At 41.3% G+C, this 15,825-nt stretch overlaps 1 protein-coding gene across 1 annotated transcript; it reads right to left on the bottom strand.

The window, feature by feature from the left end:
• Positions 1 to 184: 184 nt before the first annotated feature.
• On the bottom strand, positions 185 to 14,652 carry PHAX (phosphorylated adaptor for RNA export). Its single transcript, XM_024757184.1, has 5 exons — positions 14,533 to 14,652; positions 12,055 to 12,668; positions 9,618 to 9,738; positions 6,903 to 6,986; positions 185 to 1,453 (listed from the first exon to the last, which is right to left on the bottom strand). The coding sequence occupies exons 1-5, from the start codon at positions 14,626 to 14,628 to the stop codon at positions 1,184 to 1,186; spliced, it is 1,185 nt and encodes a 394-aa protein (XP_024612952.1). The 5' UTR covers positions 14,629 to 14,652; the 3' UTR covers positions 185 to 1,183.
• Between the last annotated feature and the right edge of the window lie 1,173 nt (positions 14,653 to 15,825).

Raw genomic sequence — 15,825 nt, forward strand, 5'->3', positions numbered from 1 at the left:
AAACTAATGTAATATTGTAAATCAATTATACTTCAATTAAAAAAAATTCTTTAAATAAATAAATGGTTAAAAAATCTCAGGGATAATGTTTAAATACTTACCTATTTAAAATGTTTCTTTCCTAGGTTATAGCAATTTTATGAAAGAACATTTGAGATTAAAAAATAAAATCACTTGAAACTCATTAAGGACTGCCAGAACTCCACTTTTATTTTTGCATTCTTTATGAAAAAAACGTAACCAATTACCATTTCCTTTTCTTTCCCTGCTTACTTAGCTCCAACTTCAATGATCATGTATTTCAGAAACTACTGAAAGACTTCAAGTACACTGCTGCAAAGAATAGCTAATAATTGCTCCCTATATATTTTTGCTTAATCTATTTTGTAAACTGTAGTCAACTCCTGGAACATCTTAAGTAAACTACCTTTATTTCCTTAAATAAAAATGAATCATTTTAAACATCATGCAGATGAAACATTTTTAATACCTAACTTCCTTAACATAAGGTAAAACAGTCTTAGGCAGGCTGTCACTGGGAATTTTTTAAATGTCATGGTAATTATGCAGGTATGGATCATATTCAGTATTTAACATATGACCAAGGTAACTAATAAGAGGTCAAAAACAAAGTTAAAGTTAAGCACAGATACTTCTTTGAAAAGCTTCTGATGTTTATTTACTTCTGCACAAACAACTTAAGTGGGACGAGCCACTAGTATAAACCTATTTTTAGTCTCTATTATTAAAACTGCTTAAGACTTCTTAGAACACAGAAAAACTAAATTTGAATGCATTTGTAATAGCTTAACAATTTGTCTTAGGATCTTTTAATGGAATGTTTGAAACCAATCATAATTCACTGCAAAGATAAATCAGAAAAAGAAAACAAACTTTTGAATGGCATGTTATAATGACCTGGACAAAACTGATTATCAACTAGTAATGATTAGCACATGCAATAGACTGAGAAATTAAATCCTCTGCTATATACTTTTGTCAGACATGAGAAAGTTTTAAATGTTCTTATTGCATTCATCTCCCACATATTCAACTTTATTTAAAACAAGACAACAGTTCTCTCCAGATTTTTGGGTTTATCAGTGCAAAGTAAAATAAAGCAATCTCAGTAGAAATGGTTTATTACAATGTTATCTTAGAAAGGCTTATTTCTCAAAATGTCCTAAAAGATGTCCAAATCATGAGAATGATCAACCTCAATGGCTTCCTCTGCATCCAACTTTGTTTCTCCGTGTCCTTCCTGTGATTCATCAAGAGAGGCCAGGGCCTCATTTGTGTCACTTGCAAAAGTCTCTCGTGATGTATCGTCATCTTCTAGAAAATTTAGGCTTTTAATAGCTTGTTTCATCTTTTTTCCCAACACTTGTGTTCTTCTCTTCCTAGCAGCTTTTTTATTTTCATATTCCTTTTGATTTTCAATGTAGAAAATGTCCTACAATAAAGGAACAACTTTAGTAAACAAGAACTACCATTTATTGAAAGCCTGTTATAAGGCAGACTCTTTATATTATCTCCATTTTCCACACACAAAAAATATTAGATTCATAATTGAACACAGAGTCCAAGATATTTAATAAATCCTCATTCCAAGTTGAGAGGATGAAGCTATGATTCAAACTCAGCCTAGTGTTAGGTCTAGGGTCCATGCTTATTATACCATATACATCAATCTATAAAGGTTTTCTAAATAGAAATATACAGTAGAAAAATCATATTGTTTAGGATTTAAATAAAATATATTTTATCACAACAAAACAAAGTCTTTGGTATAATAATTTACTAACTCTGAAATGTCATCATAACCACATGTTATATGCTAAGAAACTGGCCAGGCCCGAACTGTGTGACTAAATATGATTATGTAACCTACACAACGCAAGAAAAACTCCAGCCCTTAAACACTGCCTGTAATTAACATGTGAGACTGTAAATCTCTGCCAAAAACTTTTATCACAAGGCATAAAAATGATATAGTCAGCACTTGGATTCCAGGGTGCCAGAAAAAGGATTTTATAGTATGAAAATATGAGAATCTTCTAGTACAGGGTTTTTCAAGTATGGCACTACTAAAACCGCAAAACCAAGGAATTCTTTGTGTAGCAGTCTGCTGTGTGCATTGCAGGATGTTCAGCAGCCTACCTGGCCTCTACCCACTAGCACACCCACCCCACCGCCAAACGGTGACAACCAAAATTACCCCTAGACATTGCCAAATATCCTCTGAGAGGCAAAACTGCCAGTGAATGAGAACGGTTCAAGTAGAAAATACATTTCCATTAAAACACTACATGGAAAAACAAAATAACTTCTGGGAACCTTGATACAGATAGATAATATAATTTTGGAGGGTACAAAAAAAAAAGGTCAGGGATCTAAAGAGAAGGCAAAAATGATGATGCTAATACAAAAAAGATTCAAAGATTTAAAAGAGAAGCTAGTAGGACACACTTTTGACATCCTATTATATTCTAGGAAGTGACTCTTAAAAGCTGTAGCCAAGGGCTTCCCTGGTGGCGCAGTGGTTGAGAGTCCGCCTGCCGATGCAGGGGACACAGGTTCGTGCCCCGGTCCGGGAAGATCCCACATGCCGCGGAGCGGCTGGGCCCGTGAGCCATGGCCGCTGAGCCTACGCGTCCGGAGCCTGCGCGTCCAGAGCCTGTGCTCCGCAGCACAAGAGGCCACAACAGTGAGAGGCCCGCGTACTGTAAAAAAAAGCTGTAGCCAAGTCAGTTCCTATTACATTCTTAAAGTGCATAAAGTGCAAATCCCTTCTTGTTTATAAAAAACAAGATGGAGGATGGTGAGATAAAGGGGGCCCTCTGCTTCACTAAATAGTAAAAGCAGCACACGGAATTAGCAGAGGAAGGAGTAAGGAACCCCGAAATGAATGCAATAAGGGAAAGCTTCAGAATATGAGAGCTTTGATGAAGAGAAGGAATGAAAGTATTTGCTAAAGAAATGAGGATGGGGGTGGAGAAGGAGGGTACATATGTGAGAAAAAAGCACAGGAAGGACAAAAAGGGTGAATTCAGAGGAAAATGAGGCCAGCTACCAATTCCTGAATGAGCACTTTTATGTGCCAGGCATTACGTTGAGAACTTTACACAGGTGTGAACTCTTTTCATTCACACAAGAACCTTATGAGGTGGGGATTATACTTGTTTTCAGATGAGGAAAGTGAGGCTCAAGATTAGGTATAAAGTCTAAACTCATAAATGATTTCTTCATATCCATATTCTTAAACCTTAAACCTTCGCAAGAGTGTGATAATTCAATTTTTTCAAGAGTCTGCTTACCTTCAAGTAGAGCAATAGTAGAAGTATTTTCATTTTATATGGAAGCACATCCAAACATCTTGATAAAAACAATTCTAACTAGTACAATGCTTGGCAACACTAAATAAAACTATGAAGTTCCCCTTTTCCCTCCAAATATGGCAATCCTTGTTTAAAAGGAATGTTATTCTCATGGGTTACGAATTTAAACAGAACTGGGATGACCCAAAGAAATGTCTTTGTGGCATATTATTAATGTTGGTACAACAAATGCAGACAACAGATAATCTGAGAGCAACTTTTTTCTCCCATCCATCTCTTTGTATAATTAACTCTGCAAGTTAAGAACCTGAAGTGCATACTATTTTCAGAGGGAGTACGTTATAGGTGGACTTAACTTTTTTTTTTTTTTTAAACATAGTCAATTTTATTCTCCTTAAACCACAAAATAGAGTCTTTGGTTGTAAAAACACCACTAGCTACAGTCTTGCCAGGAGGTCCTGGCTGGGGAGGGGGCAGTTAGCTGGCAGCCAGAACTCCTGAGGGAGGGACCTCTTTAAAATGCTGACAGCCAGGTGGCGGGGCCCCCACACCAAGTCGGGGGAAGCACCCCGACCCTCTAGGAGGGCACCGGGCCAGGCCCCGGCGCCGCAGCCACACGGCGCAGCGGCTGCTGCACAGCACCACCTCCTCAGGGTCCGCGGCACCGGCAGAGGGCCTGCCCAGAAGCACCACGGCCACCTCTCCATCCTCCTCCAGAAGACCGGGGCTCAGAGATGGCTCTGAGGACCTCAGCTCCTCAGCAAAATCTGGGGACAAGCGTCCCAGAGAGGTGCTGGTCTGGGGGCCGAGGTCTTCCCAGGGGGTCGGTGATGGGGTGGGCGTGGGCAAAGGGGCCTTGGCCAGGCACCCCAGGGGTCCCCGCTTCACAAATTAACTTCTAACTATTCTTACTTTTTCTTTCTTCACAAACTTTGTATTGTCTAAAACAAATTATAAGGCCATATACCGAAACAAAATCAAATGAGAAAAAGTTGAAAACAAGCCCACTCAGTTCAGTTTTGGCTTCCAAGTTCTATAGACTGTGATTGTTAGCAATATAGTGACAAAAAGAATAATTATAACACCATTATTTGGATGGCACATGAAATTACCTATAATAAAATTATATCTGCCTTAGGCTTTTCCCTCTAGTAACAAAGATAGTCAATCCACGCACATACAGAAAATTTGGTAAAAAAAAAAAACCAGAAAAATCTTAAAAGACAAAACATTTATAATCCCTTACAACAGACCAAATCATTGGTAACATTTTGGTGCTTTAACTGCCAGTCTATTGTCCCATGCCTCTTTTTCTCTATAAATTTGTACTTTGTCGTTTTAAAAAATTCAGTTATTATTGCATTTTCTTAAAATTGCTTCACAAAAATAGAGGCTACAGGATAGCTGTTTTAAGAATGTCCCTATTAGTCAACATTCCCCTATTATTAGATACTACAAACGTTTGTTGTTTATTATAATGCAATGTTTCTGGTTGTTCAAGATAAAAATCTACTAACATTAAATCTCCTTCTCCACAATGAGTTAGAAAAAATGAATTTCAAAGATAGGTGATTCAGGTCTTCCCTGGTGGCGCCGTGGTTGAGGGTCTGCCTGCTGATGCAGGGGACACGGGTTCGTGCCCAGTCCGGGAGGATCCTATGTGCCGCGGAGCGGCTGGGCCCGTGAGCCATAAGATAGGTGATTCAGTGAAAACAGCATGGGTTTGAAGTCAGAGTCCTTCCTGTGTGATCTCAGACCTATCCTTTTTATTGCTCTGCATTTGCATATCAGGGTAATACCCAATGATAGACAGTGCCAGGCTGATGGTGAATAAATGTTATTTTCTTCTCTCCCGCTTCTGGAAATTGTCCAAGTTTAGTTGACAAACGGCTTTTCTAGACATCATTTTATTTAACTCCTTTATAGCAATATTAAATAGGCAGGGCACATATTAAAGTCTTCACTTTATAGATGAGAAAATCAAGGCTGAGGGAGAGTAAGCAATCTGCTCATAGTCATATAATCACTAAATGGCAAAATTAAGATTAAAACCTAGATTTTGAATCTTAGAGAATTCTTTTCATCACATCATGCAATATCTTTGAAAAGAGTCACATTTTGCTATCTAACAAAGACCCAAGAAGAATGTTCCTTCTAAGTACACACTCTGGTCAGGGGTTATATTGGGGGAGGAGGGAGAACATCATTAAGGTATAAGTTCTGTTCTACCACTCAAAAGTTGTGTTCCCAAGGAAATTCACATTGTTATAAATTTATTATCAAAATAATTGTTCCAATGAGGAAAAAAAGTAGTTACAGAGTAGAGATTTCAAACGTGCAACAACAGTAACATTTCCTGTAGGAATTTCAGTAACAGATTTTTAAAAAAATGACTAAAAGTGAATAGCCAGAAAAAAGAAAAAAAACATTGAGCAGAGGCAAAATATGCTCACATGTAGCATCAGCTCAAGAGAAAAGGTTTTTATTTTTCTGTCATCATCAGCATTACATTAGTACGGCTAAAGCACATTCCTATGACCTTTATCACCCACTGTTATAATAAAGAGAATACAAAATTTCTCAAATATTGTAGCTGTTTTGCACATGTGTACCATCTCCTTCCTATGCAAGAAGATAGTTCTCAATTTTGATCGCATGTGCTAAATGCGAGTCATGTTCCTTAATTAATAAATTAAAAGGTAACTGAATTCTGAGGTGTGAAAAACCCACAGTGTATAAGATTTCCCATATGACATTCTGGTAATACAAAAATGATACTAAAATGCCTGGCTTCCAGTTTGTGAGGAATGAACAAAACAAATGTGTGAGCAGACAACAGAATGTGGTATATTCTATAAGAGAGCCATACTGGACTCATCAAAAGGTCTAAATCATGGAGAAAAATGTAGGATTAAACAGATCAAAAGAGATATAACAAATGGGATGTGGAAATCTAGATAGGATCCTGATTTGGGGAGGAAAAAAGCTAGAAAATACATTCTTGGGACAATTCAGGAAATTGGAATAAGGGCTAGATAGATACTGGGATGACGCTATGGAACTGTTCTTATTTTTCTTAGGTGTGGCTGTGTAGGATATTGGGAGATGCTTGTTGAAGTAATTAGGGCTGAATGTCATGATGTTTGCTCCTTATTTCCCAATGGTACAGAAAAAAAATTGTATAGGTAAAGTAAGAATGTCAAAATGTTAACCACCCCTGAACCTAGGTGAAGGATATATGGGTATTCATCCTGTTGTTTTTTCATCTATTCCACTTTTGAAATTTTTCATTAATAAAAAGTTGTAGGAGTAGAAAAAAATAATTACATGCTAAGAGACCAGGAAAAATTGCCATAAAAGAAATCTTGACCTTGGCTCTGAAAGGGAAGAAAATGAGGAGGCAGAGCTTTACCAAAGGAACAAGGTTTACTTGAAAAGAGACAATGAAAAATTGGTCAGTACAAGGCAGAGCAGGTAATAGAGATCAGTAGAAAATGAAGCTAGAGGCTGAGTGGGAGTTAAATTATGATGGATCTCAAAAGACAAGGACATTATTGTTTCTACCTTAATTTGTTCCTCACTGATACTAGGAGTGTTCTTCAGGAGATTCAGGAAAACTCCACCTGGTGTTCTTCTTCGACTACCATTCTACAAAAAGGAACAGAAAAATGATCCTGTGAAGACTCTTCCAGTGAATGGTCAAAGCAATTTTTAGAGACATTCCTAAGGAGGTATTAAGGTCTACAGTACCACTCCAGTTTAACTGCAGTGTCCTTCTCTCCTCTCCAGACTTCCATTTGCTCTATTTCTTTTCCCATGGCATGTATCACTTCTTGGCATACTTGAAGATACTACATTTATTCTTTACAGACTGTTTCCCTCCCACCCCCTACTACAACATAAGCTTCCTGTGTCTAGAACAGTGCCTGGCACACAGCAATAAAGAACTGTACAAGGAAAGAATGCATGCACCAAAAGAAAGTGAATTTGGACTTGCATCTTCCCAACATTCAGTAGATTTCCATTAGCTCACTGGTTTTATTACTACTGTATTATTACTACAGTATTAAAATTTTGATATAGGGAATTCCCTGGCAGTCCAGTGGTTAGGACTTGGTGGTTTCACTGCAGGGGGCCTGGATTTGATCCCTGGTTGGCGAACTAGTATCCCACAAGCTGTGTGGCACAGCAAGAAATTTTTAAAAAAACTTTTTTTAAAGTAAAATATTGATATAATCTATAACTTCGTGCTCAACTGAATGAAAATCTAGGTACCTTAAACAGTGACACAAACAGGGATGCGAGTACATTCATGATTATTATAATTTGTTTTGTTGTTAACTTCTGGAACCTATGTTCACAGGCTGTTTCCTCACCCAGTGCTATCACTTCTAACTGGTTTCTTTTCTCTCCATTTCCACAGCATAATATTTAGTCTCTTGTGATGTTATTATTCAAATTCATGAGGAACAAATAAGAAGGAAACCATTCAATCTTCATCCTCACCCTGTGCTGAAAGCTCAATTAAATGAGATCTGCAAAACCATTCAGATCACTGCTACTGCTTGTGATCTGGCCCCAACCAGAGAAGTGCTCTTTATGCCATTCTGGAGCAATGAAGTATTTTTTAACTGTTTTTTCATTTTTGCTTCCTCAACCCCAGAAGCCTCTTTAGACATTTTGTTTCCTATTCACTCCTACCACCCATGAGATTTTAATACTCACAGATATACTTTATATTTATCTGTGCTTTTTACATAACAAGATTTTTGGGTGTTTTACCCCCAAGAACCAGTTTCCAAGAATGCATGAATTGGGCTTCACTGGTGGCGCAGTGGTTGAGAATCTGCCTGCCAATGCAGGGGACATGGGTTCGAGCCCTGGTCTGGGAAGATCCCCCATGCCGCGGAGCAACTAGGCCCGTGAGCCACAATTACTGAGCCTGTGCGTCTGGAGCCTGTGCTCTGCAACAAGAGAGGCCGCGACAGTGAGAGGCCCGCGCACTGCAAAGAAGAGTGGCCCCCACTTGCTGCAACTAGAGAAAGCCCTCACACAGAAACGAAGACCCAACACAGCCATAAATTTAAAAAAAAAAAAAATGCATGATTTAAATGAGCCAAAAGTAACATTTCTTTTTTTTTTTTTTCAATGAATTTATTTATGGCTGCATTGGGTCTTCGCTGCTGCGTGCGGGCTTTCTCTAGTTGTGGCGAGCGGGGGCTACCCTTTGGGGTGGTGCGCAGGCTTCTCATTGTGGTGGCTTCTCTTGTTGCAGAGCACGGGCTCTAGGGCACGTGGACTTCAGTAGTTGTGGCGCATGGGCTTAGTTGCTCTGCAGCATGTGGGATCTTCCCGGACCAGGGCTCGAACCTGTGTCCCCTGCATTACCAGGCAGATTCTTAACCACTGAGCCACCAGGGAAGCCCCAAAAGTAACATTTCTGCTCACCACCACTAACTAAATTCTCGGCACTGTGGTAAGTACTTTATATGCATTATCTCATTTAATCCTTATAATAGAGGATTAATCCCATTTTATAGCTGAGACTGAGGTCTGAGAAGTATCGATAATTTAGCCAAATGTCACATCTAGTAAGCTGCACACCCAAAATTCAAAACCAGGTACCCCAAATTCCAAAACCCATATTCTCAAAATCTGAGCTTCCAGTTCCCCCCTCCAGACCTTTTTCTTAAAATTTCAGCCTTAATGAATCCTATAAGAGATCTGTTGTTGACTGCACACTAACAGGCTACAATTTAGGTATATTTTTTATAAGTAAAGTATTAATTGCAAAAACTGACCATACTGAATTTTTAAATTTTTTTTTATACATTTATTTGTTTTTTATTTATTTTTATTTTTGGCTGTGTTGGGTCTTTGCTGCTGTGTACGGGCTTTCTCTAGTTGCAGTGAGCGGGGGCTACTCTTTGCTGTGGTGCGCAGGCTTCTCATTGTGGTGGCTTCTCTTGCTGCGGAGCACAGGCTCTAGGCACGCGGGCTTCAGTAGTTGTGGCACACAGCCTTAGTTGCTCTGCAGCATGTGAGATCTTCCCCGACCAGGGCTCGAACCCTTGCCCCCTGCATTGGCAGGTGGATTCTTAACCACTGCGCCACCAGGGAAGCCCTGAATTTTTAAATTATTAATGAAGGTTTTTTAAAGTCTGAAACACACTGTAATAATTTATAAATAAGAGAACCAACAATCAGAGACAAGGGCATTTTATTAAAAAATCACATGAAATAATACAAAAGCAGAAAGAATGAAGCAGTTAGTCTTACCATTATAAAAAGGCCACCATTTTGTTCAACTTCAGCAGTTTCCATCAGAAGTTCAATTGCCTTTTTGTTCCCAATTATCCTCACTACTCGGGCTATCAAATCTTTCTTTGGTTCCTGCAACCTGATGAGGAACAAATGAAGTAATATTAAACTTTTTATTTGTTGCAAAACGTTGAGGAAATCTACCTTAGTCTCCAATTTAGTTCCTAGCTAGAATTAACTTCTTATTCTAATAACATTTGCTTTCCAAAATCCCCAATATTTAACCTTGGAATCACTGACATGGAAACATTCCTATCTTGGGTCACCCAAGGAGATCATAACCTCCAGGATCCACCTCAAGTCTCATAACTGGCATTTTCACTTTGCCTTATTGGATTATGGCATATTTCAAAAGAAACAGGCACACATAGCAAGGGGAATGGAAGCCTAAAAGCAAAAGAAGATACAACCAGTCTACTCTCATCGAAACAAATAGCAAACATATACCATGCTTTCTAAAAGTTAGCTCTCCTAACTCTAGAGATGTCTAAAAGCTTTAAAATGGATTGGATTTTTCCCTCATGGGCTCCCTGCCTCAGAACAAGGAAATAGCTAATATTTACCAAAGGCTTATTATGGGATAAGCACAATCCTAAGAACTATACATGCATTATATCTCAGTTAATTCTCTCAACAACCTTATGAAGTAGATATTATTATTTTCATTTTACCACCGAGAGGTAAAAACACAGGGAGCCTAAGTAGGTAGCACTTCTGACATCAGAGCCCATACTCCATAGAGATGAAGGAGCATTAATATTACAGAAGTCTTACCAGTTCCCTAACCAGCCCTGGCTTCTTTTGTTTCTTCTCTGTTGTGGAAAGAGCAGTAGACTAGGAACAAAGGGGCTAGACTTTAGTTCCAGGTCTGACACTTATTAAATTTGTGACTTTGAGCAAGCCACACAACTACTGGGCCTCAGTTTCCTATTTGTAAAGTAAAGGCTTTGGTTTACAAAATCTCTAAGTTCCTTTCCAGAACTCAAATTCCAAACTCCCTCAGTATTTAAAAAAAATCCAGTACGAGTATTGACAGGCTTGCCTGGAAAGTAAACACTTGTTTTCCTACTAGCTATATTACTCTTGAACCTTACCTGTTTTCAGATTTGTGACACTATTCACTAGTGATTTAGAGCTAATAAAAAAGTAAACAAAATTTCAACTTTTTATTTATTTACTGACCTCCCTGGGCGGCTTGCAGGATCTTAGTTCGCCGACCAGGGATCAAACCCGGGCCCATGGCAATGAAAGTGCCAAGTCCTAACCACTGTACTGCCAGGGAATTCCCAAAATTTTAACTTTTAGTATTTATTGTTAAAAATACATGAAATGGGCTTCCCTGGTGGCGCAGTGGTTGAGAGTCCGTCTACTGATGCAGGGGACACAGGTTCGTGCCCCGGTCCAGGAAAATCCCACGTGCCGCAGAGCAGCTGGGCCCGTGAGCTATGGCCGCTGAGCCTGCGCGTCCGGAGCCTGTGCTCCGCAGCGGGAGAGGCCACAGCAGTGAGAGGCCCGTGTACCGCCAAAAATAAATAAATAAATAAAAAATACATGAAATGTAAATTTACCGTACATCAAGCAACTCTACTCCTATTTATCCAAAAGAAATGAAAATCTGTGTCCAAAGATGTGTACATGAAAGTTCATAACAGCATTATTCATAATTTCCCAAAAGGGTAACAGCCGATATGGATGTGTGCGTGCATATGCGTGTGCGTGTAAATAAACAAACTGTTGATTCCTGCTACAACATGGACGAATCTGAAAAACACTGCAGTAAGTGAAAATAGCCAGGCACAAGAGACCCCATACTGTGATTCCATTAACATGACATTTCCAAAAATGCAAATTGATAGCAACAGAAAGTAGATTAGCAGTTACGTGGGAATAGGAACAGGAACTAACTTTAAATGGGCACATGGTATGAGGGATCTTATAGGGTGATGGAAATGTTTTAAAAGTGCTTTATGGTAATCGTTGTACAACTGATAAACTTACTAAAAAAATCAACACTTGAAATGGATGAATTTTACCACATGTATACCATGCCTCAATAAAATTGTAAAAAAAAAAAAAAAATCATGAATGCTTGAAAGCAGTCCAAAAAACCTACATGATTTAAAAGGATATGTTTTTACCTAAAGAGTTCTATAGCACTAAATGGAAAGAGTTGCTCAAAAGTTCATAAAAATCTGCAAAATTATTCTATCAGGTCTGCCCAAATTTAAGAACACCCAGCTATATTCATATAACCACATAAGCCTAGAGTTCATGCCTTGAATTTAAAAATTTCAAAAAGGAACACCATTGTCAGTGTATTTGGAATCTATGTTATTTCTCATAAATGGAAGACAATTGGTCAAGTGCTCACTTGTAGACAAATTTAAATACTCACCTAAAAGAAATTTCATCAGCCACTTTCTCTTGAGAATCGTCCTCTGTGATCTCATATCGGCCTTTATAGTTCATTTCTAGTCTGTCTCCTAGTCTGTCTTTGACAGGTCGTTTCCTTTTGAGATGACCTTGCCCATTTTCCTCCTCCTTTGATCCCGTTTTTTTGCCACCATGCATATATTCATCTAGCTCTTTGTCTAATTCTTTTGTATGCTCTTGGGATTCCCTCTTAAGTTTCTTAGCAAGCAAATAATTGTACGTCTCGGATTCTCTGCTTCTGTCAATAGTGCCCTCCATTCCCAAGATACCAAGTTCAGTGGCCACTGCATCTTGATTCTGTTCCTGCAGCACAGCACCCCATATGTTGTTAACCTTCTTCCCTCCGGCAGCAGGCGGTTTCTGGCTGCTCTGGCCAAACTGAAAAGGCTCTGGTTTGGGAGGAGTGTTAAAACATTTTTGTCGTTTGCGCTTCCAGAGAGAGCTATCATCATCTGAATCCGAAAAACTCTCCTCACTTGAATCCACACTTTTAACAGTCCGATAATGTGATACTGGAGCACACACTGTTGCAGTACTCTGGAAGGGCCTCACTGCACAGTCCCCACCTAGTGCTTTCTGCAAGTGAAAGAAAATACAATCAATTCCATAAAATACATTAACTCCACACATCATGTGGTTTTTTTTTTTTTTTTGCGGTACGCGGGCCTCTCACTGTTGTGGCCTCTCTCGTTGCGGAGCACAGGCTCCGGACGCGCAGGCTCAGCAGCCATGGCTGACGGGCCTAGCCGCTCCGCGGCACGTGGGATCTTCCCGAACCGGGGCATGAACCCGTGTCCCCTGCATCGACAGGCGGACTCTCAACCACTGCGCCACCAGGGAAGCCCCACCATGTGCTTTTTAAAAAATTATTTAGGGATTCAGCTGGACCATTTTGAAGGAGGAATGATCTTCAAAGATCTCTGAAACCAACCGAGGCCCTGCATTTCTAAAGGTCTACATGGAATTTCCTTTTTTTTCCTTTTTTTTGCCTGCGCCGTGCGTCTTACAGGATCCCTGTTCCCTGACCAGGGATCAAACCCGGGCGGGCAGTGAAAGCGCCAAATTCTAACCACTAGACCACCAGGGAACTCCCTGGAATTTCCACTTTAAAAGCCACAAATTCATATTTCTATATAGCTAATACAGCACTTAGTTCTAAGACCCCTTTTTAAAAATTTCCAAAGCTTTTAATTCTCACCTTTAGAAAATTTTCCATCTTTTAAGTTATTGTCAGAATGTTTGAAAATGACATACACGATGTTACTAGCAGTTAAAACAGAACTTGTCTTCTTCCTTTCCAAAGATGCCTGCCATGCATTTGATTACATCAACTGCCTTTATATGGTTTTGTGACTATGTTCCTTTTAGACTAGACAGTAAACTCCTATGTGTAAGAATCTCCGACAAATTACTTTTAAAACTGCAGAGTCCGTGGCATTAAGTTTACCAAGTCATGGGTCAATCTATGTAAAACAAACTGAAAGAGACTAAAAAACAAAATATTTTGGTACCGATTTCCTAAGAAATTTCTATGCAAAAGGAATCACCTTTGCTTTTTCAACTAAACATTAAAAAAGTATTTGTTAAGTTCCTAATATGTGCTAGAAATGGGGGTGGGGTATTTTAAGTCTAGAAGGTAAGTCTTCCTATTTTGAAATAATAATGGCACTAACACTTGTCAGCCATTACTCAGGCTCCACTGAATCCTGACAGTCACCCTATTATTGTCGTACTATTATCATTCCTATTCTAAGATGGGGACACCAGGCTAAATGTCAGAGGTCACACAGTGGCGGCGCCAGGATTCGAACGCGGGTAAACTGGCACTAAAGCCTTCTCAAAAGAGCTTGCTACTCAGTAGGGCGGCCAAGACAAACGCCTACTTAGAAACCTGGGAAGCTAACACAAAACCCAGTGCCACATTATGGCATGACGAAGCTACGTTCCAGGGGAATATGGAAGACCAGGCCTCTGAGCAAGTGATGAACTTCATCCCTGGTCCTCACTCCCTTTCTGCTCAGCGTGCACATGAGCGCCACAGGCTGTTTGCGGGCAGAGGTCCCCAGGTTCTACATTTTCGGCAAAAAAATGCCCTTCCGAGACAACCTAGCGGCGCCGAAGTGGGGAAGCCCGTAGGTTTAAAAAACGAGGAGCGGAGCACCGGAGGCGGGGAAGAGGCAGCCGCAAGCCCGACTCCGGGAGACAGCCCGCCTCGCGGAACCCGCTTCGCAGCGAGACGCCGGGCTAGGTTCGTACAGCCTCCTATCCCCGCAAACTCCCTCGCTCCGCGCGCCGGGCCGCGGGACGCCCGCCCGCCCCTCACCCTCCCCGCCGCACCGGCTCGCGCGCCGGGCCCGGGGACGACCACCCCTCATCGCAGCCCGGGCTCCGCGCTCCGCGCTTCCGGCCCAGAGTCACCCGCCCCCCTCTCCGCACTCACCGGCACCTGCGGCGGCCTGTCGCTGGGTGCCACCGTCATGTCGGAATCCGAGTCAGAAAGCTGCCCATCTTCCATGTCGCCTGCCTCCTGCGCCATCTTCCCGCGGCGCGGTGCAGCGGGCCGAGAGGGCACTTCCGGCGGGGCGGCGGGCTGGTCCGGCTGGCTCTGACTGGTCGGGCGCCCCCGCGAGGGGGCTGCTCCCGCCCCGGCCGCCGGTGGACCCAGACGCCTGGGTCGAGGCTCGCAGATGTTGCGTCATCATTGCAACCTGCTCGCTTAACGCTATTCTGGGAGAATGAGTCCTCTGCTCCTGCAGCACTCTGGCGCGTTCCCTACCGACCTGTTTCCGGCAAACCTAAAGATGCGCCTGGATGGCAGCCATGAGGGATTTCTCCCTCGGCCTCACAACCCTCGCCTGGATGCTCTGGGCAGGCCTTCCTGCTTCCATTCTTGCTCTTCTGCGATCCACCGTGCATGTAGCTTCCCGGGGAACCTTCCAGACGGGACGTGAGGTCACCGCCTTGCTCAGACTTTCCAGGGCTTTTCTCCGCACGATAAGGCTTGAGTTCTCAGCATTGCCAGCAGGGCTGCGGGTGTGTGCCTGTCTGGTGTCCCCCTCCGGCTCTCCAACCATGCTGGCGCTGCTCACGTTGTTCCTCTGGCACCCTTTGTCCTTTCCCTGCCCAAGGGCTTTGCAGTTGCTGTTCCCTCTGCCTGGCTGACTCTCCAACACCCGACACCCCGTTGCACAGGTTATGCTGTCTCATGATTCAGGATTCTGATTAAATGCCACCTTCTCAGAGAGGTCTTCTTCAACCACCCTCACTAAAACAGGGTCTCTCCTGTCACTCTCAAACCCTTTTTTTTTCCTTCATGGCATCAATAGTCATATGTGTATTTAAAAAATTTTTTGTCTGAGCTCCCCACTAAAATGTCAGTTTTATTCGCTGTTGTTTCTTCCTGCGAACATACATGACTTCTTGTATGTAAAGACGGTCAAGAAATATTTGATTTTTTTTTTTTTTTTTTGCGTAAAGGGGATCTTGTTATCTGCACCTTTTCCTATTCCGCTATCTACTTTAAAAAAGAAACAATATTGGGGTCCAGAGGCTGGGACTCCGCGCTTCCACTGCTGGAGGCTGGGTTCGATCCCTGGTCTGGAGATAACAACCTGCAAGTCGCGAGGCGCGGCCAAAAAAAACAGTATGTATAGAAGTTTATCTGGACACCTTTCTATACCAGAATATAAAGATCTAGCTCCTTCTTTTTTTTTTTTTTTTTTTTTTTTTTTTG

The sequence above is a fragment of the Neophocaena asiaeorientalis genome, unplaced genomic scaffold, assembly GCF_003031525.2.
Source record: "Neophocaena asiaeorientalis asiaeorientalis breed wild unplaced genomic scaffold, Neophocaena_asiaeorientalis_V1.1 scaffold149, whole genome shotgun sequence".
NCBI classification, from domain to species: domain Eukaryota; kingdom Metazoa; phylum Chordata; class Mammalia; order Artiodactyla; family Phocoenidae; genus Neophocaena; species Neophocaena asiaeorientalis.